Source organism: Scleropages formosus, chromosome 18 (assembly GCF_900964775.1).
Source record: "Scleropages formosus chromosome 18, fSclFor1.1, whole genome shotgun sequence".
In the NCBI taxonomy this organism is placed as follows: Eukaryota; Metazoa; Chordata; class Actinopteri; order Osteoglossiformes; family Osteoglossidae; genus Scleropages; species Scleropages formosus.
Genome location: NC_041823.1, coordinates 112,261 through 140,227, shown reverse-complemented (window position 1 = coordinate 140,227; position 27,967 = coordinate 112,261). Strand labels below are relative to the sequence as shown.

General features: G+C 45.8%; 1 protein-coding gene across 14 annotated transcripts in view; it reads right to left on the bottom strand.

Moving 5' to 3' along the window:
- Nucleotides 1-6,131: 6,131 nt before the first annotated feature.
- The window catches only part of LOC108923695 (poly(rC)-binding protein 3), a 59,792-nt gene continuing 37,956 nt past the window's right edge, over nucleotides 6,132-27,967 (bottom strand). For 5 of the 14 annotated variants that reach the window (XM_029260034.1, XM_029260032.1, XM_018734625.2 and 2 more), the window contains 12 exons: nucleotides 21,321-21,477; nucleotides 21,163-21,186; nucleotides 21,034-21,066; nucleotides 20,647-20,763; nucleotides 20,431-20,562; nucleotides 20,013-20,141; nucleotides 18,768-18,917; nucleotides 18,601-18,642; nucleotides 15,811-15,886; nucleotides 13,447-13,499; nucleotides 11,675-11,844; nucleotides 8,769-10,850 (listed from right to left, as the gene is read on the bottom strand). In XM_029260034.1, coding sequence (XP_029115867.1) covers nucleotides 10,493-10,850; nucleotides 11,675-11,844; nucleotides 13,447-13,499; nucleotides 15,811-15,886; nucleotides 18,601-18,642; nucleotides 18,768-18,917; nucleotides 20,013-20,141; nucleotides 20,431-20,562; nucleotides 20,647-20,763; nucleotides 21,034-21,066; nucleotides 21,163-21,186; nucleotides 21,321-21,416 — 1,380 coding nt within the window. In that variant the 5' untranslated portion in view covers nucleotides 21,417-21,477 and the 3' untranslated portion in view covers nucleotides 8,769-10,492. Of the gene's footprint in view, nucleotides 6,755-7,624; nucleotides 10,851-11,674; nucleotides 11,845-13,446; nucleotides 13,500-15,810; nucleotides 15,887-18,600; nucleotides 18,643-18,767; nucleotides 18,918-20,012; nucleotides 20,142-20,430; nucleotides 20,563-20,646; nucleotides 20,764-21,033; nucleotides 21,067-21,162; nucleotides 21,187-21,320; nucleotides 21,478-27,967 lie in introns of those variants that run through there. The other 9 variants (XM_029260035.1, XM_029260038.1, XM_029260037.1 and 6 more) reach the window with 7 other exon arrangements.

Sequence of the window (27,967 nt, the reverse complement as noted above, 5' to 3'; positions counted from 1 at the left end):
AAAACTCTTGAGTGCTGTGTGCGCCTATGCACCAAACAGCAGTTCAGAGTATTTGACCTTGGAGAGAGTGGGTGGGGTTCTGGACACTGCCCCATCTGCAGACTCCATAGTCCTGCTGGGGGACTTCAATGCTCACGTTGGTAATGACTAGGAAATCTGGAGGTGGGTGATTGGGAAGAATGACTTGCCTGATCTAAACCCAAATGGTGAAGTGTTATTGGACTTTTGGGCTAGTCATGATTTGTCCATAACAAACACCATGTTCGAACACAGGGATGCTCATAAATGTACTTGCTACCAGAGCTCCTTAGGCCAAAGATCAATGATTGGTTTGTAGTCATTTTATCTGACTTTGAGGCCACATGTTTTTGACACTCAAGTAAAGAGAGGTGCTGAGCTGCCAACCGATCACCATCTGGTGGTGACCTGGATCAGGTTAAGGGAAAAACTGATGGGCAGACTCGGTAGACCCAAGCGTATAGTGAGGGTGTGCTGGGAACAACTTTCAGAGGACCCTGTTCGGAATGATTTTAACTCTCACCTCCGTGAGAACTTCTCTCGGGTCCCAGAGGAGGTAGGGGACATGTGGCCTAAAGCCTGTGGGTGCCAGTCACGATGGCAACCCAAGAAACCGCGGATGGAATCCGGTCGTGAGGGAAGCCGTCAAGCTGAAGAAGGAGACCTTTAGGGGCCTGGTTGGCTCTCAGGACTTCTGACTCAGCAGATAGGTACCAGCAGGCAAAAAAAAGGCAGCAGCGGCTGCAGTTGCAGAAGCAAAATCTGGAGCATGGGAGGAGTTTGAAGAGGTCATGGAAAATGACTTTCGGTCAGCCTCAAAGAGGTTCTGAAAAATCATCCAGTGGCTCAGGAGGGATCGGTTGAGCTTCACTCAAGCTGTGTTCAGCAAAGGTGGAGAAACTGACCTCAGTTGAGGATGTTGTCGGGAGGGGAAGGACAACGTTAAAGAATTCCTAAACCCGAGAGATATGCCTCCCTTACAGGCGTCAGGACCAGAGGCTTCCGGGGTATCAGAGTCCATTTCCCTGCGGGAAGTCCCTGAAGTAGTTGAACAGCTCCACGGTGGCAAAGCACCAGGGGTGGATGAGATTTGTGCAGAACTGCTTAAGGCCCTGGATGTTGTGGGGCTGTCATGGCTGACACGCCTCTGCAATGTTGCATGGACCTTGGGGACAGTGTGCCTTTGGATTGGCAACCTGGGGTGGTGGTCCCTATCTTTAACAAAGGGGACCAGAGAGTGTGTGCCAACTATCGGGGTATCTTACTTCTCAGCCTCCCTAGGAAAGTCTATGTCAGGGTGCTGAAAGGAGGCTCCGGCCGATAGTTGAACAATGTGGATTCTGTTCTGGCCGTGGAACAGTGGACCAGCTTTTTGCCTTCTCACAGATAATTGAGGGAGCATGGGAGTTCACTAATCCAGTCTACATATGTTTTGTGGACTTGGAGAAGGCCTATGACTGTGTTCCCGAAGAAATTTTGTGGGAGGTCCTTTGGGAATATGGGGTGCCAGGGCCACTGCGGCAGGCCATTTGGTCTCTGTATAGATGGAGCAAGAGCTGTGTCCACGTACTTGGCGTTAAATCAAGCCCAATCAATGTGGGCATTGGACTCCACCAAGGTTGTGTCTTGTCTCCGCTCCTGTTTGTAGTTTTCATGGACAGGATATCAAGGTACTGCTAAGGTCAGGAGGGCATTCTATGTGGGGGCCGGAAGGTGAGGTCTCTGCTTTTTTTGCAGATGATGATGTGTTTTTGGCACCGTCACATAGATGCCTCCAACACGCACTGAAACGGTTTGCAGCCAAGTGTGAAGCGGTTGGGATGAGGATCACCACCTCCAAGTCTGAATCCATGGTTCTCTTATGGAAAAGGATGACATGCCCCCTTCAGGTAAGGGGAGAGAATTTCCCCCAGGCAGAGGAGTTTAAGTATCTTCGGGTCTTATTCATGAGTGAGGGGAGAAGGGAGCGTGAGATTGGCCGCAGACTGGGAGCAGCAGCAGCAGTAATGCAATTGCTATACCGGACTGTAATTGTAAAGGGGGAGCTGAGCCATAAGGCAAAGCTCTCTATTTACCGGTCGGTCTACATCCCTACCCTCAGCTATGGTCATGAACTCTGGGTAATGACCAAAAGAATAAGATTGCTGGTACAAGTGGCTGAAATTAGTTTTTTCTGTAGGGTGGTGGGACTCACTCTCCATGACGTGAGGAGTTTGACCATCTGGGAGGAACTGAGAGTAGAGCCACTACTGCTCTGCATTGAGTGGAGCCAGTTGAGGTGGTTCAGGCATCTGGTAAGGATACCCCCCTGGGCGCTTCCCTTTGGAGGTGTACCAGGCATGACCAACTGAGACGAGGCCCCGAGGTTGGCCCACGACCTGCTGGAGAGATTATATCTACCAGTTGGCCTGGTAGCGGATGGGGATCCCCCGGGTTGAGCTGGTGGAAGTTGCGAGGGACAGGGACGTCTGGATTTTTCCGCTCTCCCTATTGCCACCGCAACCCTAGCTGGACAAGCGGTCAGGAAAATGGATGGATGGAGCTTGTAAAGGACCCCAGTTGATGTTTAAAACTTGTCTTCCTTTGTGAATGGTATGGTATGTGCTGAGTTGAAGCCAACCCATAGCGATCACTCACATGGTTTCCAAGGCAAGTCAAGGGAGGAAACAGAGGTGGGTTGCCAGGTCCTTACTCTGAATGGCAGGGGAGGCAAACACAGGGAGAAAGGGCCACCACACCCCAAACAGGACTTGAACGCCAGACCTGCCACACACCAAGGCACCAGCCACACCCACTGCGCCACCACGCCACTGCACCCCCTTCCTTTGTGAATACCTTTGTTAAATTTTTCCTTTTGTATTTGCATTTTTCTTTTGTCATCTAACTGCAATGGCATACGGTCATTATAAGGGGGTTTTTATTTTGACATGGTCTTGTTTTCCCAAGAGCCCTGCCTTTAGATTTGCCGAATTAGTTAAATGCAGTTGGCGCGCAGATATAACTTAGTCCAGCTTGTGGTTAGCTGCGTGCTACAAGAACTAAAGAAATTATTTAATATAAGGATTCGCAACCCTCCGAAGAGACACAAGGTTTGTACATGTATATTGTTGTAAATGTTTGCTTTTTTTTATGTAATTGTTCTTGTTTTGTCCATGGAAATGAGATGGTTAACATCATGTTACGGCTGTGTTTAACGCAGTACTCTGAATATTGCCGAAGGACTGAACGGAAGTTAAATGTTAAATATTTGTGTTTCCTTATTTTTTTTTACACCAGCTCTTACTTTGGTGAAGGTTGTGAAGTTAGTTTCAATAAATCAACTAAACCATCATCAGTCAAGTCTTGGCCATCACTCGAGTGGGTCTGCTACAAGAGCTTCGTCATCACTGCTTCCCTCACCCTGCTACACGGCTGAAAAGGAATTCGACGGTACATTGGCTGTGTATGGTGAGTTAGAGGTGGTGTGATGGTCAATGAAATAAAGTTAGTAAATAAGGCTACACTGAAATGGAGCATACAGAGGAACAGATTACAAATCTAAAAATAGAAATACAAGAACATAAGGATTCACTTCAAAGGGAGTCAGAGAGCAAAGAAAGACACAAATTGAAAGAAAAAATTCAGTGTAAGGAAACCCTACTGGCTGATCTACAGAACAACACAAATAACTGTATTGATGTACCAAGACGTTCTGAACATCCCAGAATCCCCACAGAAAAAAAAACGATTGCTTATGAAAGAAGTGAGATTAGCAAAAAGGAAAAAGGGTTAAATGGCATGTATGAGGGGGTGCGGTGGCGCAGTGGGTTGGACCACAGTCCTGCTCTCTGGTGGGTCTGGGGTTCGAGTCCTGCTTGGGGTACCTTGCGACGGACTGGCGTCCCGTCCTGGGTGTGTCCCCTCCCCCTCCGGCCTAACGCCCTGTGTTGCCGGGTAGGCTCCGGTTCCCCGCGACCCCGTATGGGACAAGCGGTTCCGAAAATGTGTGTGTGTGTGTGTGTGTGTGTATGAACGGTGGAAAATTGAAGTCCGCAAGGCCAGAGGACAATTAAGGTTAGATATACCGGACAAGCATTTGGCCTCCATTGCAGACGTCATTGAAAAGGGAAGGGATGACATTATGAAAGTATATAGCGAAATAAGAAAATATGCCCTGCCAACAACTGATGTAAGACGCAAGGTTGACACGTGTGAAGCGATAACTAAGGATATTATGAACGTTATATACGAAAGGTTAGCAGCTGTGGACGGAGATTTTGATGCAGAACAGGAAAGGCTTCGCTTGCATAAACTGCTCATTCCAGAATATGCACGCTCTGTCTGTGGATCTGTCGCTTCATGGTCAAATGTCAGTTATGAGTCTCAGTACTCCATGATGGCAGTCAAACGAGCAGATATGGCCGCAGACCTAGCAGCAAAGGAGACGGAATGCAAAATGCTGCAAGAAGAAATGAAACAAAAGGAAAGAATAAGAGCCCTTGAAGAACATCGAAGGGGAGAATTAGAACTGCAGAAGGCTGAATTAGAATGTTTGCAAGCTGAAAGGAGTAGAGAGGTAGCTCGTGTTAGGTTAGAAGTTTACGCTAAAGAGGTAGAACAAGAGAGTGAGATACATCCAATACCATCTAATTTAGAAAAAATAAGAATTACTCCCCTCCCTTCAGTGCACCATTCCCCAACTAATTCCTCATCATTGTCCCCTAGTGACATTTATTGTTCAGCCCAGGCCATTCAAGATAATATAACTATAAACAGACTCTCAGTGCCAGAGCCAGGTGTGTTCAGTGGTGACCCTATCCAGTTCATCCAATGGAAGGCAAACTTCACATCACTTATTGACAGAAAGGGCATTTCACCAGCTGACAAACTACACTATCTTGAAAGGTATACTAGTGGCCCAGCACAGAAATGTCTTGAAGGCACCTTTTATAGAAGTGATGAGGAGGCGTACAAGGATGCCTGGAAGAAACTCAAACACAGGTATGGTCAACCTTTTACCATTCAAAGGACTTTCAGAGAAAAACTGTACAATTGGCCAAAAATACATCCCAAGGATGCAGAAGGATTAAAGGCCTTGGTGGAGGTTGTCAAGTTAGTTTCAATAAATCAACTAAACCGGCATCATCAGTCAGGTCTTCGCCATCACTCGGGTGGGTCTGCTACAGAGCTCTCTAAGGAATTTCTGAACCTAGGGGACAGTCAGTGTTTGATGTCTCTGGGGATTAAAACCCATCACTGTTCTGAAGTTAATATTAAGTTACTGCGAGGCCTCAGAAGCAGTAGGGCTGCAGGGGTGTTGAGATCCCCACGGAGGTGTTAACAGTGCTGGGCAGGGTTGGGGTAGAAAGCGCCTCGGCTTAAGAAGGAGCGATGCACATTTAGAGTTAGGGTTTGGGGTCCTGGTTGGGGAGTAGTGGACCAACTCTTCTCATTGGCACAGCAAGTTGAGGGATCGTGGGAATACTGTATGCTTTGTGGACTTCTAAAATGTGTATGACCGTGTCCCTCAACATGTGCTATGGACGTTCCTACAGGAATATAGGCTACCAGGAGCACTGATGCGTGGCATCTGATCCCTGTGTGAGCGTAGTGTGAGCTGTGTCACTATTCTTGGCATTTAGTTGAATCTGATCGATTCTGGGCTCTGGCTCTGAGGTTGTTTAGTCTCTGTTGTTTGTGATGTTCGTGGACAGGATACGAAGGGTGTCCGGTTTGGGGACTTAAGGTGCAGACGCTGTCATCCTCTTGTGATTGTGACCGTCAGCATTCACTCAGACAGTTGGATGCCTGGTCAGCACCTCTAACTCTGAGGTCATGGTCCTCTCCTGGAAAAGAGTCGGTTGATCTCTCCAGGTGGCGGGGGAACTTGGGCCATTATTCATGAGTGATGGAAAGGCAGATTGGTGCAGAGTCAGCAGTCAGCAGAGAACAGGGTTGGAACCCCACCTCTTGCTGTAGTGCCTTTGATCAAGATACTTACACTGAACTGATACAGTAAAACTTTCCTAGCTGCACATAAACTTGCATGGAAGTAGCTTAGTGCACAAAAACCAAACTGCAAGTAGTCTGGAGAAAAGCATGAGCTAAATAACTAATGGCACAGTCTGGGTTCATCACATGGGTCTCAGGTTTATTAAGCTCATCCATTTTTACAGCACAGCTGTACAAGTTCTCAAAAGATCCCTGAAGCTCGGTTATTGATACGATAGACAATGCGGGTTTCATAGAAAATGTTTTGTGAGAGGCGGAGCCTGTGGGAAGCGGCCTGAGTTTAGCACACAGGTGTGGAGGTGACATGATATGGTGCAGCACATTTGTCCAGAGGCAATAAAAACCAAATGGAAAGGAGGCAACAAATAATCTCTGGAATATCTTATAAAAAGTGTCATAAATTAATTTAAAACAGTGAACTGTAGAAAGAGTTTGAAATGAGGACCCGAAGCACTATAAGCTCATGCCTTTACAGAGTCACACCTGAGCCTGGCCACAAGCTAAGAGAAATAAAAATCTGTAGTGAAACTGTGTGAAGCGTTGCTGGTCCTGATGTCCGTAGACTAGGAAGCACATTTGCCCAGTGTGGATGTTTACACGTTTACACAGGTAAAGAGCAGGATTTCCGTCCAGCTCGCAGTCCACAGGAAGCCCGTATGGCTGTGGAAGTGGCAGTTGGAGCATAACGCGCCTGCGCACGCGCCGCTCCTACAGAACCCCGAGGCCTGAAACTTCAGAAGACAGCCTGGAGGTAGGAGAAAGTCAGAGAAGGAAAGAGAGAGCAGAACAATTCTTACTGCTGGTGAGGTCAGGGACACAGCAGGCAACCGGCGACATGGTTCTGAAGACAGGATATCCTGGAGGATGTCCCATGTCCCAGGATGTCCCATCCATACCTTTTCACATTTATTTTCCAAAATTTGTTTGGCGCTGTGTGAACGAAACCCATCTTCAACCTCTGAGCCTATAGGTGGCAGTAAAAAGCAGGCAAAAAGAAGGGGGCAATGGGGACCACTTTAATCCAAGCCACTTCCACAGTGTTCACAGCTGGGTCCAGGTGTTCCTGAGTGTCGGTGATCAGTAAAGGTAAGAAATGTTCCACATCTTTACGGAATAAACTGGTGAACCATCTGCACTGAATAGAAATGTATTGAAGCAACATTTTTATTTTCATCGCTTTAAACTAGCTTTGATTTTAATGCGGGTCAAAGTTAATAAATATAGTAAAACAAAAATGTGTAACTTTGTGGTGGTACAAACAGATTTCCGGTCAAGTTACTGTATTTGTAAGTTGAGGAGCCAGTGTATATAGGGACAAGAGAAGGAGATAAAGGTCACTCACCATTGTGGAGTATGAATAACTCTGTTACACTGTATGATACAGAGCCAGAAACAGGACCACAGAGGATCAATGCAGTTTCACCAGAAAGTATGAATGAAAAAATTGTGTTTATGTTCATAACATGGCACAGGTGCAGTTCAATACTATAAATAAATACTAAATACTTCACCATATGCAACAAAGTAGAAAATACTGTCTTTCTCTTTTCCATGTATAAACTATTATGTATTTCAACTGCATTCAGTGTTGCTTGTTGTGAAAGCAGCGTTGGAGTCTTTGGCCTGGCAGCAGGTGGTGGTGGTGGTGGTGGTGGGGAGGTGAGACATGGTGGAAACAGTGTTATGCACAGAGACGCATTTCTGCAACAGGGCAGCAGGGTGAAAACGGATAGGTGACATGGTCAGGTGGGATGCACAAACAGAGAGGTGGGTTCATGGGCAAAAAACGGGAAAATAATGATCAAATGCAGTTTTATTTCCAGAAGCTTCCGGATGGAGGTTTGACATCATTCAGAAGTCTAGTTCTCGGCTTGGGTTCTAACATCTATATCCAATATAGTTTATTTATACAGTTTATTCTCTAATTCATCCCGCAGAAAAGCTCTCTGTAGTCTTCTTAGATCAAACTAAATTATCCAGGAACATATATATGATATTGGATTTATACATTTTCTCAACACCAACACAAAATAAATGACTTATTGAATATCTACTGAGGTAGATTGGCATTTGCATATGGTGTTTTCCATAAACAAACAAAACGGTTATTTGAGAATATTTAAATGCGGACAGGCCAGTTAAAAAACTGTGACGGTTGCTCAAATAAAGTACTTCATATTGTAATTTGTATTTCTGGGGATACATATCTCTACGAAACTAACTGGATTTACTGAGAATAACTAAGAAAACATGGACATCCAGGGAACGGCTGCTTCACCAGGGCGTAAACGTTAATTAGTTGTCATTGTGAATGATTTTGTGAAGCAGGATAGCTATGTAATGAGAGAAAACAATTAGCCCTGTTGCTGTTAAACGTGAAATATTTCACTTAAATATGTGGCACAATTTAGCTGCTGTTTCGATGTCTTTATTTTTGTATTTCCTCAGAAGTCCACACACTGGTGGGTTACAGTGGATATCAAAAGTCTACACACCTTTGGTGAAAATTAATTATTTATTGAAGGCTGAAATAGTCTTTTTCACCTTTTATATGGTTCTGCAACAAACAAAAGTGAATAATAAAGTGAATTCAATGTTTTTGTTAAAAATATTTCCCAATCATGTACTAACCCTTCTGTTGATGTGGTGCACTCATTGTATTTTTCTCTGAAATGTACGTCGCTTTGGAGAGAAACATCTGCTAAATGAATAAATGTAAATGTAATTTGCCTTCTCTTGACATCAACTTAAGTCAATGCTATGAGTCAGACAGCTCTTCCTGTAGCATCTCCCTGAAGGGTCCTTGGTTGTAGGCAGAACCATAGTCTACAACAAGATAAAAAAAATTCTTCAGGATTGTATTGTTGTAGGATATGGATTGGGAGAGGGATATAGAATAATTCTATCATCGGGAACACTGCAGACCATCATCAATATGTGGAGGACATATGGCACCATCAGGATAATTAAAAAGTTCAACATGTCCCTCAAAACTGACCAGGTAAGAGGAAAGATCATCAGGAGAGGCTAGCAAGAAGCAGTCAGCATCCTTGAAGAAGTAACAGGGCATAACAGGACAGCATTAACTGACAACTTCCTGCATATTACAATCATTTATAGTATTCTCTACAAGTCTGTGGGCAGGGGGATCATGATGAAAGCCAGAAAGAGTATCCAAGCCTGTGTTAACTTAGCAAGAAGACTCATTCAATCTCGCAAACCTATGTAGAAAAATGGTCTGATGAGACCAAGGTACAAGTTTCTGGCTTTACTTTAAAGATTTGTTTGACCCAAGCCACTACGGCTTATTACAGAAAGAATACAGCTCATACTATCAAGCGTGGTGGTGGCAGCATCATGTTATGGGGATGCTTCTCTCAGCAGTTTCAGAGGCTCTGGCCAGGAAAGAGGGGGGGGGAAAGTATAAATTCATGACAATGAACGAAAGAACACAGCCAGCTCAACCAAGGAATGCTTAAAAAAAGATGATCACAGCCTTGGTATGGCCTAGTCAGAGCCTGGACCTCAGTGCTATAGAGAATCTATGGATAGACCTGAAGAGGGCTCTTCAGAGACAATACCCTTGCAATCTGACAGAGCTTTAAATCTTCTGTGAAGATGAGGGGATTAAAATTGCAAAATAGGGTTTGAAAACTTTTGATATTGGGAATATATCTGGAACCAGCTGCTGCAACTTGAATATTGTTTTAACGTACCTTAAGATTCTCCAAGTTTTAGTAACCATTAAACATTTTTGCTACTTATCTTAAATATTGCCTTTAATTATGTATTTCTTTACTGGCGCAGTGCAAATCTATAAAAGGCCAACGGAAAAGGAAGCAGAGGGACTGTCCATGCATAGTAGCAAAAAATATACCAAATCAGCATTTCTCTGGCACTGCTGCAGACCTCAAACACATCAGGAAGGAGGTCTAACTGCAGAACTGTGCATATAATGTGTTTATTATTTTGTTATAATGTGTATAGAATGCATACACTGCAGCTTTGACTTTGACCATCTCAGTTGCAGGCTTTACACTGAGATCCGTTATTGTTATTCTGTCATTTCTGACCATGAACGTGGTGCAGTTGACTTTTTTGAAGTACAGTAGCTGCTGTATGATGTTCAGTGTCTTTATAAGAGACGTGTAAGTGTGCCGCACACCACATAGTCAGCAGGTTTTGAAGTGACCGGAGAAGTGTTTGCACCTGGTGGTCCACCTGGACCTGATGGTTCAGGACTGCTTTCTGAAGCTGTTAGAAACCCCAAACTTTTGGTTCACGTCACGTCACAGATCTGACAGACGGAAAACGGCGTGATGCCAACTGATGAAGAACAGCAGTGCTTTGCATGTACATTTTTGCTTTTCTCTTCAATAGTGCATTAAGTCATCTGTTCCCACAAAGCGTACTTGGTGAGTGAAAACACACACACACACACACACACACACACACACGAAAGAGGCATTTTCACTGTTATTCCTTAGTATGGTGCAAACTTCTGCCGTTCTGATTTCTTGACCGCAGCGTTGCTTGGAATTTTAGCGGTATACGCCGAGAGCCCCCCTGCCGCTCCTGAGGCAGCCGCGGCGCTGAGCGCCAGGAGGGGGACAGTTTTCATGCCAAGCAGACTGGAGACGGGCACAGCATAGTGGGTGGTGGGTAATGTTGCTAAGGGAGTAGGGGTGGCACCGGCTGTGGCGGAGGCTGCGGCAGCAGCTGCCAGGACAGCCATAGAGGTGGGGGTGGAGGTAGGGATGGAAGACTGAGAGAGACTTGTGTTGAGGTCAACAGGGGTCGTGAGAGCGGCAGGCTGGCTGCTGACTTTAGCCATCTCTAAGCTGCAGACGAGGACAGGAGGAAGCACGGGGCACGCAGGCAGAGGGAAAGGAGGCAGGGTTAATCGGGGCAATACAGGAGGGAGGCCAGCAGGACAGGGAGAGAAGAGAAAAAGAGAAAAAAAAGGGGAGAATGACGGTCAGAGGGGGACATGTTATGTGTTAGAGAAGAGAAACAACAAAAGGATCATTTTATGACTTGATGAGGAAAACATTAATAAGGAAGTCTTTGTACCACTACCCTCACTGTCAGCTGATGTGGGGTATTGATTCTTTTACAGAGATGAAGAGGGCACAGAAACAAATTTCAGTGTGTGATGAGTTGACAGACAAGCAAAATCAAATCAAGGAGGGAACTTGAAGGGTGCCAGTGGTCCATGCACCTGCTGCATGTTTGCATCTCCGCCATCTGAGCACCAGAGATCATTGATGACAGGGCACAGCATTCACTCCATTATCTTTGTGCTTCTGTCCAACGCAACCTAAACATCTCACCCTTTCCATCTTAGAGAGGCACATTTACTTCAGTACTCAAGTGTAATGGATTGTGATGGACAGTGACACTGCCAGATGTTCATGCTGGGATGAACAGTGAGACTCAGTGAGATGTTCACATGGGGAGGAGGCTCTAGCAGAGCAGAGGCTTCCAAAATGCTCATTAGGGATCTGTGCTGCCACATGTGGCACTGTGTGTGTGTGTGTGTGTGTGTGTGTGTGTGGAGAGTCCATGCTTGGGCTTCCTGTGACATCCTGCCTGTTGAACCCACGATGGGCCCACCCTGCTCATCAAGAAGCTCTTGGATGCAAAGTGTACTAAGAAGGCCCACCTGGCATTGATGAGGTACTGCGCTAAGCTGATGTTGGCCGGCGACCCTGTGATGGTGATCTGGCGTTCGCCGGAACCTTCCATGGCATTGGCGATCTTGATCTGTGCTCCTGACATCTGCCGAATCTCATTGATCTTGCTTCCCTGGCGGCCAATGATGCAGCCGATCAGCTGAGGAAACAGACAGATGTCCATGTTGCTTTACTACCAAAGTGGCGCACACACAGTCTTTCAAGACACATGTAAATTGCACTGTGGGTAATGATGTCATTTTTTCAGTCCAAGTGATAGAGGGGGTTCTTCAGTTGCTCCTGTATTATATTTACCTTTTAATAATAAGAATAACAATAAGAGTAACAATAAACACACTTTGCAAACTATAACGTTAAGTTTGTTCTGTAGAAAGTTACATGGTGCTGGGTAACAGTCATACAATCATAAATTAAGTTTATACAGTTTAACATGAGATCAATTAGACATATCTGTCAGGGTCACTGTCACAGAATCAATAATCAGTATATGAAAAAGATAATGAAAAACTAAGCATGCAGTCAGATAAATATGTTGGAAAAATTGAATGTTACAGATGAGCACATACTCATCAGCCCCAATGTGAGTAGATGGGTCTTCAGAAAGAGCCAAGAAGTCAGCACGCTATGAAAGAGTGTGTGACCCCTTTGTGTGTGTGTGTGTGTCTGCGGACAAAAGGAGTACAGGTTATGTGGTGGTTGATAACTTTTTCATGTAGTGTAACATCTTACAGCACTGATTCAGGGTATGTACCATGTTTTGTACTGTGCTGAAGGGCACAACAGTAGTAGTGAGCTAAAGTGGTTTAGCTGCTAAACATGGTAACAAATCCCAGTCCCTAACCACAGCACCCCCTACTGCCTCTTTACAAACATCTCATTTGAGGTCCAGATTCATTTCATCAGGTGCAGTATTGTCCTGTAATATCTGTTGTATAAACTGAGAAGAGAAGTGGTCCATCGAGACCATTTATTCCTAATGTGAAAGACGGGCCTCTTCATTTCAGTGGCGTATCCGAGGCTCGACACTTGATTGAGGAGCGACACAATCACCACAGTCATGGACGCCCACTGACAAGTCTTAGCCGGTTGGTGGAAGACCGGACAGTTTTTGGAACGCTCATTTATAGAGTCGCCATGAGTCGACATCGACTCAACGGCATCTAACAGCAACGACGGCATCCAAGGCTACGCGCAGTATTCTCTTCATACACCCCCTTCATCCACACGTCCTTAATATGCTGCTCCATCCGACAGGCAGCCATGCCTAGAAATTTACATTTACGTGTACATTTACTCACTTCTCACATGCTTTTCTCCAAAGTGCCATAGAACTCGAAACGAACATAAGTGCATCAACAGCAGATGTGGTTTCATAGACTCACACACGTGATTCTCGAACCTCACTCGGTTTGTCCGACAGCACTGCTTTTGTGGTGCACATCATGCCAGCGAGTGGAAATGGAACCGACGGAAATACAGAGGTGATCGTGAGAGGTGCGGTGATGCGATTTAAGTTTGTGGAATTGTCAAGAGATCAGGAGAGAACTGGCTCTGAAAGGAAGGGCTTTGAGAGCCTTCTCGACTGGAGCCAAGGCTCACGCCTAGGCTGGGGTTCCCTGCGCTGGGGGTCGATGCCAGGAGAGCAGCACAATGACAGCTTGGGTGGATCACGTGGATGGAATCAGCCTGCGCTTCTGCCTGGAGATGGAGCCCAGGGCCAGTGGGCAGGAAGAGGACTTACGTCATTGGGAACGGTGAGCTCCTGTGAACTTGCGGAGGTTGTGGCGTCAAGGCCTGCAGAGGGGACAAGGAAAGTAGAGGGGAGAAGGAGAGCAGAGTCAGGGCTGCGCTCTGTGCCTTGGAGCCGCGTGAGATGCACATGAGGCGCAACACGGGGGAGCGCCCTGCCAGGAGGGACCTGAAGGCGAAACTGAGGTGCTGGGACTCGGATTTTGTGCGGGGACGGAGGCGGTGTCAAAGAAAAGATGAGCTCTTTGAAAAGGGAATGTTTTTCCTGCAGGGAAATGTAAACCCTGTTACGACTGCTGCTCAAAAAGCAAGAGTGGGGTCTTAATTCAAATGATAATTAAATAATCTTGTCAAAGAAGAGCTCTCTCAGTGAAAATGATGGAATCGAGAAATACAGTGTTGTCGTCATTAAGGCCCCGGTTTTCAACACTAATACAGCACACAAAGACAAGAGGAGCGCGGGACCACCTGCCTTCAACTCACTTCCACAGTGTTTACAATGTTTAAATGTCTATTGTTCCTGAGTGCTGCTGCTAATCAATGACAGGGTGAGAACAGGGTGAACTGGTTAACATTCAGCATTAACAAGGGGATTTTATTTCTGCTCATTCATTTTAATGTAGCTTTGTCCTGCGATGGGCCAGGGCTCCTCTCAGGGTGCACACTGTCCTCTTCCCTACTCTTCTGGGATATGCCATGGAGCACTGCAACCTGTCATTACAAGTGGTTACTGAAAATGAATGAAGTAATGAAAGAATGGAGTAATGAATGAATTAATTAATTAAATGTAACAAAGTAAACAAAAATGTAAAATAAAAAGTTTTACAAAACATTTTTATAGCTTATCTGAGGTTTTCACTGGAAGTTTTTAAATAAATCCAGAAATCTCTCTCTGGCACAGTGGCACAACGGGTGGCACAGCATCTGAGTGGTAGAGGATGTGGGTTTGATCCCTGCTCAGTCTGTATGGACTTTGCTTGTTCTCCCCATGTCTTTGTGAGTTTCCTCCAGGTACTCTGGTTTCCTCCCAGTATTCAAAGACATGCTGTTCAGATGGACTGGTGACTAAAGTCACCCATAGTGCGCATGTGCGTGTGAGACTGAGAGAAAGTGTGTTTCGTTGATGTATGGATGAGTGACCAATCGTAAGTAGGGTACAGTACTAGCAGTGTAAGTTACCCTGGTGAATAAGGTGTGATCTGGTAACACTACATAGAGTTCATTGGAAGTTCATTGGAGAAAAGTGTCTGCTAAATGAATAAATTCAGTTTCTGCCCACAGTCCGAAGACATGCAGTTCAGCTGAACTGGTGTCTCTAAATTGCCTGTAGCAAGTGAGTGGTGACCCTGTCACGGGCTGGTGTCCGGTCCAGAGTGTACCCCTCCTCAGTCTCGTGTCCGATACTTCCAGGATGGACTTGGTGTTACCAACAAAATGCATTGCACACAAACCTACAGGCCTGTTCATGTTTGTAAATTGAGGAGCCAGTGTGTAGCTATTTTCTGACAGTGACAAATAAACTTCCTGTCTTCAGCAAGATGTTCCTGTAGACATATACCTGAAATCATACACTGTATTTGTGGATATGAAGGACACAAAATGCTTGTTTATCTCATGTCTAAACAGTATGATCCTGGTCTGCACCACAACAGGGAGGTGAGAGCAGCATCCATCCATCCATCCATCCATCCATCCATCCATCAATCAATCAATCACATTAAAGCACTTGCCATGAGCCACTGTTACCGACTGATGTGCTCATTAATGTCACATGAACAGTTTTAGAGCAACACAAACATTGTATTCAACTGGCATTATGCTGTAAAATGTGTATAAGCATCATTATGATGCATAATGAAAGGCACCAAAAGACCGGATTTCAGATGGTGGTTCAGGTTTGTTTCACGTTTTTGTCCACTTTCAGAGCCCCGGTGTGATATACATGATCTCTGCATATATTTGTGGCAGTATGGTGACATTGCGGTAATGATGTATTAATGATGTTACAGTAGTCTGGAGACACTGCGGTGATGTTGTGGTAGCAGTGTGGTGACATTGTGGTAAGAGCGTAGTGAGGTTACAGTATTCTGGAGATGCTGCGGTGATGTTGCGGTAGCTGTGTTTCAAGACGTTGTGGTGAGCAGTTGCGCAATCTGGTGGTAATGTATTAGTAGTGTTGTGGTGCGCTCCTTGTGGCAGTGTGATAAAGCAAAGGTAACACGGTAACGTGGATTCAGGTGGACGGGTGAAGGCAGAAGAGAGACAGAGACACAGGGGACATTGAGGACACGGTGACAGTGACTGCAGGAGGACACTGACGGACAGATGGACTGCCCCGGGGGTCTCGGGTACGTACCAGGGAAGGTGGGGTTGTTCTGCCCAAGGGGAGTAAAGGGGGAATGCTGCATAGCCAACTGGTGAAGCTTGGTCAACTGCAGGGCAGGATGGGAAATTAGAACTAACCAATCAGATGGAATTATTTCAGAGACACAGACAACCACAGTACACTGGTGCTCCTCTCCGGGCCCCTCGGTTCACACGGTTAACAGAGCTAACAGTTAGAGCTGCTGCTCAGCCGTTACTCACTGGGACACGACATGCGGTCACGTGTATGTGCTCCCGGGGTTAGTGCGAGGCTTTCTGTTAGAGGAGCAGGGTGACACAGAGGACAGCCTTCGAATGCTGCTGTGTGGCGGCGTCTCCGTCGTCCTCTCTGTCCTCTCTGTCCTCTCTGTCTTTCTTGACTGTTGCCTTCGCTCCACGTCTGTCTCTTTGTCTCTGCCCATCTCTCCGTCCAGCCTCGTCTGTCTGTCTTTCCATTGTTACCTGTTTGTCTGTCTCATCATTGGTCTCACTGTCCAGCTGTCTGTCCATTTCTCTGTCACTGTTGCGCTCTGTCTGTGTCCATCTGTCTTTTGGTCGGTCAGTCAGTCTCTCAGTATAATGAATCACATTTCCTCACTTGTACTGAACAACATTTTTTGGAGAAACTGTAAATTTTGACATCAGTACATGTGGACTTGTGAGGAAGAAGAAGAAAAACATACCTTGCATTCGCTGTTATATTTGTCATCCTCTTTTTTTGTTTGTTTTTCACATTTAATATTTACATTTTCTTCTGTGTTAAAACAAACTGAACCATGTGAATTTTGCCTGCTACAGTGAGCTGTCAGTCACGTTTATGGAGGAACACAAATTTTTTAATAGATAATAATTTTTTAAATTTTTTATTGCTTTGCCATCAGCCGACATCTTTCATTTGTTTCATTGGTTCGGTGAGACCAGTAAGTTACTTGAACTTCATCCCACCTTAACTGACAACCAACTTCTGCTAAATAAATGTAAATGTACTTCATTTGAACTGTAAAAATTGCACACATTTATTGAAATTATTATTTTTTTTTAGTTGGCTAACATGCTTGTTGCCTAACTAGAGGTCAGCAGTCTCACACACACAGACTGAAACCACTTGTCCCTAAGGGGTGGGGGGGGGTCACAGCGAACCGCACCCTAACCCAGCCACACAGGACGCAGGGCTGGAGGGGGAGGGGACACACCCGGGACAGGAACCCAGTCCATCACAAGACACCCCAAGCAGGACTTGAACCCCAGACCCACCAGAGAGCTGGACCCAGCCAAACCTGCTGCACCACTGTGCCCCACTCTGTCAGCAATCACATTATACAAATAGCATTTTTTTAGGTGACTTCATGTGGGGGAATTATCTGACTACGACTGTGTACTTAAAATGGTTGCACCAAGGGTCCTTCAAAGGTTGTAGGTTCGATTCCCACCTCTGGCTGTAGTACCCTTCAGCAAGGTACTCACTTTACATTGTGTCCTACGATCTCTTAATTTCATCTAAGGTGTAAATGTTCATGCTGTATAACTTTGAGATGATGCCTGTTAAACAACGGATAAACCTTCACAGAGCTACTCCTGTAATGTAAATGTTTATATATTTAAAAATAAAATTATTACTAGGAGGGTGATCAAGAATCGTTGATATTCTGATAAAGTTTTATGCAGCTACTCATGTGATGAACGATGGTTCATTTTCACTTAAGAATCACATGTCTGTATCTAAGCGTCTCTTTCTACTACTGTAATGAACACATAGTATTTTCTATGAGATGTTTGTCACTTTGGAGAAAAGTGTCTGATAAATGAATACATGTAAATTGCTCCAGTAAAAATTACTCAGCTGTATAACTGGGTAAATAATTGTAAGTTTCTTTACTGAAAAACGCCTGTTAAATGAATACATGTAATGTTAACATTATTAGCGGCTCATAATGTTCAAAAAGCTTCATTTTAATCAAAGTAACTTTGGTACTTTTTTGACCTGACACTTTTCTATTTTTACTCTAGTAAATTTTTGAAGAAATACTTTATTTGAGTGGGGGGGCGCAGTGGCGCAGTGGGTTGGACCACGGTCCTGCTCTCTGGTGGGTCTGGGGTTCGAGTCCCGCTTGGGGTGCCTTGCGACGGACTGGAATCCCGTCCTGGGTGTGTCCCCTCCCCCTCCGGCCTTACGCCCTGTGTTACCGGGTAGGCTCCGGTTCCCCGCGACCCTGTGTGGGACAAGCGGTTCTGAAAATGTGTGTGTGTGTGTGTGTGTGTGTACTTTACTTGAATGGGGAGTGCAGTGGTGCAACGGGTTTGGATGGGTCTTGCTCTCTGGTGGGTCTGGGATTCGAGCCCTCCTTGGGGTGCCTTGCAATGGACTGACATCCCGTCCAGGGTGTGTCCCCTCCAGCGTTGCACTCTGTGCTGCTGGGTTAGGCTCTGGTTTACCACAACCCCCCCCCGCAACCAGGGACAAGCGGTTTCAGACAGTGTGCGTGTATTTTACTTGAGTTCTGTGTTTGGCTGCCCTACCCACATCTCTGTGTGTCCGTCCATCCACCCATGTCTTGCTCTATCTGTCGGGACTGTCACTTTGTCTGTCTGTCTGCCTGTCTTTCTATCTCTATGAACATGTACAGAGACCACACTGCGCACACATGGCTGCCAGCTGTTATCAGGCTATTATGATCATTAATGGTGTAAACATTGCTGTTAGTGTTTGCTGTTAGGTGGGAAACTGCCTTTTGGGGAGGGGAGCTTCCTTGAGGGGGGTCAGGGGTCACCTGAGGGAACTCACATCTGGATGAGGGATGGCGTACTGGCCCTGAAGGGTGAATGTCTGCAGAGGGTAAGTAGAAGAGATAGAGGTCAGTGAGCGCACGCACATGCACACAGGCACAGACACACACACACACACACACACACACACACACACACACACACAGATATAACACCAAGACTCACACTCACTGGCGTGGGCTGTGGCTGTGCCAGCACCGTGGGGGCCCCTGCAGTCGCCAGGATGGTGTCGGGTCGAACCTGTCCTCCTGTGAAAATGATGGGTGCAGATGTGGCCTTGGGGCGGTAGGGAATGGTGGCGCCTTTGGGTGGTGACTGGTGGTGAAGGGAGACAATGGAAGATGCCCAAAGTGAGACCAGCAGTGAGACCAGCAGTGAGACCAGTAGATACAGTGAGATCAGCAGAGAAACCACAAGAGATCGGCAAAGACCCAGAATGAAATCAAGTGATATTTGAAACATGGCACGAATGGCTCTGAAGATATTATAGTCTGTAGCTTTCTTAATTCTTCAGTGTACTACACATACAATACCCCAGTACACTGATGTTTCTTTGTACGAGATGCCGTTATGCGAGCGATGGAATGTCCATTACTACGGTCTATGCTTCCTTCTGGCCGCTAGAGGACAGTTGAGCTACTGTTGCGGTGGCCGGGCTCTCCGAACCATGCAGGGGATAACGCCTGGAACTCACTCAGCCTTGATGGGCCTCACACTTCGCTCTGGACTCTGGTCAGTGCACATTTACGTTTCTGTATGATGTTCTTGCACTTCTGTGACGATTCGTGATGGTCTGCAGTGATCCATACCTGCTCATGTGCTGTGAAGCCCTGCTGATGGTTAGATACTCAACCAGCAGCACCCAGTCAAGCTACAGACAGAAGAATGAGCAGCAAGTGCTCCGTGTTTGAGTGGGTCGAGCTCTGTGTCACACTGCAAACGCTCTCACTAAGTAAAGTTCAGACATTGTCAACACCTACATTCCTCTCCTCCATGAATGACTTTGTCAAAATCCACATTGTTATCATTATTATTATTATTATTATTATGTACTTTGTATTCTTTTACTATGAATTGCCCATCATGGATATTTGCGACTGAATCAACATCCTGTCCGTACATAGATTACATAGATTACATAGTCAGTAAAAATTCCGAATGGGTGGTGTCTCACGGGTCAGTACTAAGTCATAATGGTTTAATAAGAGGCTGAACCTTATTAATCCTTAGAGATGAAACAGCCAGTTCTAATTGTGATGAATCACAAACAGGAAATACTGTAACACAGAAGAATAAAAAATATGTTTTTAATAGATAATTTTGTACACATCATGCCCACTTGCCTTTATAAACAGCTACATAAATATCCAGCCCTGCGCAGCCTCTCACAAGATGGCGCCCTCTGCTCACCTCCAGCATGACGACGCAGATCTGCTTCACGCACTGGATGATGGCGTCTGGGGTCCCCGAGATGGTCACTGCTCGCTCTGTGGAGTTGGGCAGCATGTCCCCTGCCACCTGCACTTGAGCCCCTGTGGTCTAAAACAGGTGACAGACAGGTTCCTTGCGTCTTCTCAGGGTCCTCTGCCTGTGCTCCTCAACGTGTTCGTGTTCATGCTCTGCTCTGTGAGCGACCACTTGTTTCGTGACGTGCTCTGAGCCGAATATGAGGTGACGAAAGTGATGTGGACCGGGTTCATTAAAAATAACCTCATGTCCAGATCTTTTCCGTTGCAAATTAACACGTTTTAAGTTATATGCACATTGGTTCATAGGTGAGGCATCAGGTACACACGCACAGTGTGTAAGATGGGCCCGGATGCCGTACCTCCCGGATCTCCTTGATCTTGGAGCCTCCTTTGCCGATGAGGGAGCCGCACTGGCTGGCCGGGACGACGAGCCTCAGCGTCACGGGGGGTTTGCTGCTCACCGTACTGTTTGTCATGGAAGCGTTGATGTCCTGTTGGTGAAAGCACACTCGCTGTGGACCATGGATGCTCAGTAGTGATGCTGAAGGACACGCCACAGCGGAGCATTTTCTAACCTCCTCAAACTTGATAGCAATCATGGAGAAAGCCTTGAAGATGGCATCTGTGGGACCTGTGATGGTGACTATTCTCTCCGGACAGGAGCCCTCTGAAATGTTGATCCGAGCCCCACTCTGCAGCCACGGGGACAGGAGGGAAAAGGTGAAACAGGTGAGGGATGCAGAGAACGGGGTCATGTGGCTCCATGAAAAAAATGAATATTCATACTGGAATTCCATCAAAATAAAGCTGAATTTATAAATTACAGGCAGCGCAGTGAACTCAAGGTTAAGCTCAGTTACTGCTTTCAGTTTTCCAGATGTAAAAATGTTGTGTCAGTCAATAGTAATAATGTACCTGTCACAGAGTGTGGCACTTTACTGTCATACGTACAAGAAGCTTACCTCTTCTCTCATCTTTTTCACTGTCTCCCCTTTCTGCAAACAAACAAGTGTAAAATCAAAGTGTGGAACAAAGTATATTTGCCGACTCCATCAGTGTGAGTTTTGGGCTGCGGAGATATGTCTACATACCTTTCCTATGATGCTGCCCACCTCCTGTGTGAGAAAGGAGGACACAAGACACAATGAAAAGGGGGGAGGGGGGTACAGCAGGCACAGCAGCAAGAAGTGACAAGAGAAAAGTGAAGAGAAAAAGCACGAGAGCCGGCAGGACAAGTAGGAGCACAAACCTTTCCGTGCATCAACAGGCGAATGGTCAGCGTAACGTTCAGACCTCCATCCAAAGCCTTCCCGTCCTTGGTGCTGAGGCTCATGGTCATGTTCATGTTGCTGCTGCTGGTCGTGGTCCTGCAGTCCAGCTGCTCCTGGGCTTCACAGAGAAACACTCTGTAAAATTGAAATGTGACACGCTGCTGTTCAGCACTGACAGTGTAAGAAAAACTACATAAGATTCGATTATCAAGCGCTGTTGAGTTTTTGGGAGCCATGTAAAAACAAGGTTGGTCAGCTGTTTGATGGCACACATTACATGGACCAGTTGTAGTCAGTATTGTGTGTGAGCAGCAGATCTGCATCCCAACACCTGTCCTCCCATCATTCCACTGTTGATCTCCACACACTTGCACAACCACCTCTGGAACATCAGACCTCAACCTCTGGAAGGTCATCAGCTGCTCCTCTGCACTTAGGTGATCCCCACCACTGTGACAACTGCAGCCCACATGGGAAGCAACACCAGAAGTACAGAGAATCCACAACTGCTCCACATTTACTGTGAACTAGACTCTAAACTTCCAGCCAATATTCACTACACTACATTAACATTTAGCTAACACTTTTCTCCAGAGCAACTTATAATTAATTACCCATTTATACAACTGAGTCATTTTACTGGAGCAATTTAGGGTAAATAGCTTGTTCAAGAGTACTACAGCCAGAGGTAAGGCTCAAACCTGCAGCCTTTGGACCCAAAGGTAGTAGCTCTAACCACTACACTACCAGCTGTCCCGCATGTTGAGGTAGGACACAAGACAGAAGACACAACACCCAAACAGTGAAGGGAAAAACCAAATTACAGTGAAACTACCGAAAAGTAAAGAATTCCATCTCTAAATAGAAGAAAAAGAAAAAGTAAACATGATACTGCTGTAGAGGGGGCCGCCACCTCACATCGCCCCGGAAAGAACGTTCATCAGAATGACGGTACCTGCTGAGGTGAAATCTAAAGACGTCTCCTGTGAAAGTGAAGCCTGAGGAACGGAGGATCACAGTGACCTATAGACCATCTACTGTGGACTGTTATGTGGTTGGAACTGTAGTCTGTGCACGACCGTAAGATCTCGGCCTTGTGGTTAGACTGTGGTTGGACCGTGGTGGCCTTGGACACGAGAAGGGTGCTGAACCCACATACAGGTACAGATATGGCTGCGTTCAGGACCAGGCCACCAGAAACAGGTTATATGTGTGTTGAGGAATTGCATCCAAACCCAAGTGCTGAGTGGAGCCACCGTTGCTCAACAGCAGTATTTCCGGAAAGCACTTTTTAAATGCTCAAGCAGAGCTAAGCACTGTGCAATTAGCCCTCTAATTAGCACTGGCCCCCCATTTAATGAACACCTTTCAACACCACAGTTTAAAACGTTCCCTCCATTCAAATGCCGTGGCCCCCCGTAGCCTCCTCCTTATTTGCCTGTTTCCGTTGCCATGCAGGGCCACACGAATGTCATGCCTTGTAACCATGGATGATTTTTGGATGGTTTTGATCCAGTCTTAAAGGCCTCCATGGTGATGCTTTAGACCACAAAACTCTAGCAGGACACAGAGAAGTTCCGAGCATAGAGTAGATACAGATTTCAGAACTGCTTCAGAGCATAGATCTGCGTAACTACAGAACACGAAGAATACAGCCTTGTGCTGTGGAAGAGCACAGAGCTCCTCGAGAGCATAGATAAGCTATAGAACATGGAGTGCCTGTAGAGCACAGAGCTCTTTTGGAGGATAGAGCAGCTTCCAAAACACGGAGTGGCTGCAGAAGACAGCGTAGAACACGAAGCCGTTGCACACTATGGATCTGCTCCGGAGGGTACTTCTCTTCCACAGTACAGACAGAGCCGCTGAAGAGAATTGTGCAGCTTCAGAGGCCAGTTCCGCCGCCACACAACAAGGAACATCATCGGAAGATGGAGACAGGACATCTTGGCCTTGTTGCTCTCATGCTGGATGCCAGGATGTGCTGTGGCGCGGCCTTCACATGCTCACTGCTTCCACTCCGTTTGTTCCAGCTAAATGAAGCCTGTGTGACACACCATAATTAGATAAGACACAAAGAGGAGCTGTTTGTTTTCTGCTGGGCTGTGGATCAAGTGACGGCTGTGTGACTGCCGCTAATAAAGCCCCCATTACTGCGGGGGCTACGAGGGCTGCGCGGGTGAAGGATGGGGTCTCCTCAGCCAGCCGGAGACACACAGAGGCCCTTTGTGCTGCGAGTTCCAGGATGACCTTCTCCTCCAGGCCCGACGCACAGATCCTCAACGTGCATGTGAACACATGTCCATATAGACATGCAGCAGCACGCTCGGTCTCGGTGCGCATGGAACTCCACTGCAGTCCACGTGACAGGAATGGATCGGGCTGCAGCACCACCACTACCTGGACTGCTCAAGGATTATGTAGAAAATGTGTGTTGGACCCAAGTGTGTTACTAAGTGGCGTCATTCAGACGGAACCAGAAATCTGTCTGTAACTCCAAAGTCACTTTTATACTAACTCTCAAGAGATAAAAATGTTCCTTCTTTCCCAGGTTACGTTGTGTATAAATCTATAATGAATAAAAAAAGTTAAGCGTTTTTCTTGTAATATTTTCATAACCTGCTGATCTAATTCTACTCGGCCGTCATCAAGTCTGTCCTGTGCACTGCTATAACTGCCTGCTTTGGCTCGGTGACCAAACGGGACAGAAAGATGCTGCAAAAGATGGTCGAGACAGCTGAGAGGATCATCGGTGCCCCACTGCCGACCCTTCAGGTCTTGTACGAGGCCAGAACGACGAACCAGGTGAGTGAAATCGTCACTGACCCCACACCCCCCGGTACAAACTCTTGACCCTTGTCCCCTCGGGCAGGCGCTAGAAAGCATTGTCCGCCAGAACGACCAGATATAAGAACACTTTTTTCCCCTCAGACATCACATTTATTTATATTTACATTTATTTATTTATCACCCTCATGAAAAGTTAACCCTTCCCTATAGGTCTCCTGTCAGTGCAATATTATCCAACCACTTTAGGTAATTTAACTCTTATTTATTTACTATTTTTAGTATTTATACTACTACTTATACTCTCATGTTTGTATGCTCTCTAAATATGTTATTTATTTATTCTGTAATTCTGTGTCACTGTCTGTCTGTCTGTAAATACTGGAGGCACCAAGAACCACAGCAGCTTCCTTGTGTGCGTCAACAAACTGGCCAATAAAACTCATTCTGATTGTGATAAAGGTTGAGCTGTATTAGCACTACTTCTTTAAAATGTATCAAAAGAAATTGTTGTCTCAACAAACTTGTATTCAGTACTGATTGTGAGCCATTAACCCCACAAACATGTAAATCGCTCCTTGACACTTAGGATCACTAGATATGAGCTGTAAACAGTGAGCTCAGTGAGCTCAGTGATTCAATGCTATTCTCTTCTGTTCCGTTCCATTTCATTCCGTTTGGGTGTGTTTATCGCCATCTCTTGCCTTGGAGGGTAAACACAGGTTAAGTTCAATCTTGTAGCAAATGTTTAGTCTCCCAATCCCACCGTCACACAAGCCCTACCAATATGCTACCTTTCCATGCTCTTTTACTTTATATTTTTAGAAATAAGTTAAGAAATGTGAACTAATTCTGTCTTGCCTGTCTAGTTCCACGAACCTCTGTCCACAGTGCTGAATTTGTCGACTCCATGCGACCTGGAACTACTGCAGCACAACTTCAGCTGCCCTTTTGTTCTCTCAGACAACGAGGCCTGTTGTCTGGACGGCGTCATCTAATCGAACACGACAGCACCGTTCTCCTGCCAAAAGCGCTTCCCCTTTCGCTTCATTCACATCTCCTATTGTAACGTTATCACTCATGCAGTGACCTGAGAGATGGTTTGAACAAGTGTCCATTCAGCAAAGCACCAGAAACAGAAGTGTCCTCCTCTATGAGGACACAGTCATCATCCCTAAAGTCTTCTGGTTGGACACAAAGCTCTGCCTTTGCAGCTGATAAGAGAGCCCCTCATATCTGCCCCCTACTGGGCAGTTTCCTCTCTCTTCCCCTTCTTTGAAGCTGTGCACTGTGTGTGTATGTGTGTGTGTGTGTGTGTGTGTGTGTGTGTGTTCACGGGGGATGGAGGAGAAGGGAACATACACTGCTATGCCACAGAGACACCGTCAACCTGCCTTGACCAAAGTGAGCATTAACACTAGTAGGGTTTTCATGAAATCGTTCGCTGAGAACATTCCAGACGGCATTCTGGCTCCATACACCTGCTCCGAGGAGGCCAACTGGCTACAGTCACACTCTTTCATAGTTACCTGTTCTGGGCCACAACCAAACCAACCAAGAGACACTACTGTGTTCTCCTCTACCCCTGCAATTCCCTCCCTACACACACACAAAAGCATACAGACACTGTCTCTGTCTTCCTCATTATCTACAAACACCAGGAGCACAGAGATTCCAGCTCTGCTACATACCAGTGAAGCAATCTGGTGAATTCCATTCTTCTTCTTCTTCTTCTTCTTCTTCTTCTTCTTTTCTTCTTCTTCTTCTTCTTATTATTATTATTATTATTATTGAGCCTTCAAGCACTCATGTGCTTGTCACACCTGTTGTTGTCACTCTACTTCAAAATCCGTTCCGGTTCTCCATCTCTACGTCAAGAACAGCGAGGAGACGCGTGAAAGGAGCCCGTTGAGCATCACTCAGTGTGTCAAGAGTTTGTTTCCTCAGGGACCTCGGTGCCCACTGACCACGTCGTTCCCGCTTCTGATTCCCTGTATCTGTATCACTTCTGGTTGCTTCTTTTGGTCAGTGCTGATTGGCACTTTTTAGCAGTACTGACTATCAATCAAGTGGTAGTTCGGTTCCCTCTGAATTGTTCCTCAAGTGTACAGTGTATAGAACTATGAATAAGCAAGGTTGGTTTTGCTACTTAAAATGTTATGTGTTGCATAATTCTTGTTACGTACAAATAATATTACTGTTTGTGTGAAATGGTGTTATAAACTCTTATACTTACTTTCCTACTCAGATGACATCAGAACAGATGTGGGAAACACTGGAATTAATTGTCAAACTGTTACGCTACGATATGACCAAACTTCTATTTCTCTGAAGGTGGCAGCTCCCTCTTTCAGGGCAACACACAAGGGTGAGAGAGAAAAGAGAAAAGAATGAACAAGAATGAGAAATGAGAAAATAATAAGAAAACGAAAAACTGTAGGATGGTGATCAGTATTAGTCAAACCTGCGTTTTATGCATCTACTTGTGTGATGAACATAGGTGCATAAAGTGGAAAGAAACAAACTAAGTTTCCTTAAGAATCACATGTCTGCAACTACATACATCGCTTAGGAGAAAAGTGTCTGCAAAATGAATAAATGTAAATGTAAATGGTGAGTAAAAAGGATAAAAGTGAGAGCCAGAATGTACAACTGAACAGGGAAACAAGCTGATGGCTGCTCCTTTGGAGACATGTGGAGATGTAGATAGGGGACAGACTGTGTGACATCCCACTGCAGGTACCTGGCTAAAGCTGGTTAGCTGTGAATCCAAGCTTTCTTCATGTCAGCTGCACTGTCAGCATTCCTGGCCTGCAAAAGAACAACTGCTCCATTGCTGTGCTGCTGTTGAAAGCCTGTGCATTAGCTCTCATGTGATCCCCCTCTTCTTCAAACCATCTCACTGTGCACATATGGCCTACGGACCTGCACACTTCTGAGGCTTCCCAAGGACGTGCTGTTAATTTGTTTTTGTTCGGGAGTAGGGAGTGATCATGTCCTCTATGTATCAGTGACAGTCCTTTGATTGTCTTGTGGGCCAAAACCAAAAAATCAGTTGTACTACGACTGCTCTTCGACATCAACAGTGAAATAACCTTGTAGCACAACTCACAAGGCAATCATGCTGCTGAACATGGCACATGTAGAATTAAACTTGCATGCCGCTTGCACACAAAAATCCACTGCTCATTACTAGTCCTTTGCTTTTCTCATGTCAGTGTTGTTCGAGTTCACACACTTATGGATGGACCCACATTTCTCCTGGAAAATGAACTCCGTAACGTTTTATTTGCAAGTCGGTTTTCACCGCTGCAGGAAAGCAACTCTTTTCTACAGATGTGGCATCTCCTGGGCCCAGAGCTGAAGCCAAGTGTGACTGTTATAATTTATACAGACATGTCAATGTCTCTGTCCAGGCGCTTATCAGTTACACTGATGTGCTGTGATATACAAGTCCTTCCGGCTGTTTCATGAGGGGACCAACAGGAAATGACCTTTTTTATCTCGCACTCAGCAGCAAGAAAACACGAGTGACAAATGACAGGCGCTGATGTGGCTCCAGAACTCCTCGTGTTCCAGAGAGTCATCCAGAAAGTGCCAATCCACCTGTTCTGTAGCAGAAAGCTACCATTCACTAGAGCTTTCCTCAAAATGCCAGTGGGGACTGATGAAGGTACTGAGGCAGTACCTTTCAGATGGCACATATGCGGCTTGTGGATGCAGTAGTGGTGTCTCTGGATGAAAAGGATTCCTACGACATGTTGGTGTGTCGAGGTCGAACAGAACAGGTTGTGTTCGGTATCACAGGACAAAGCTACCACTGTGCTGGGACTCCTCATCT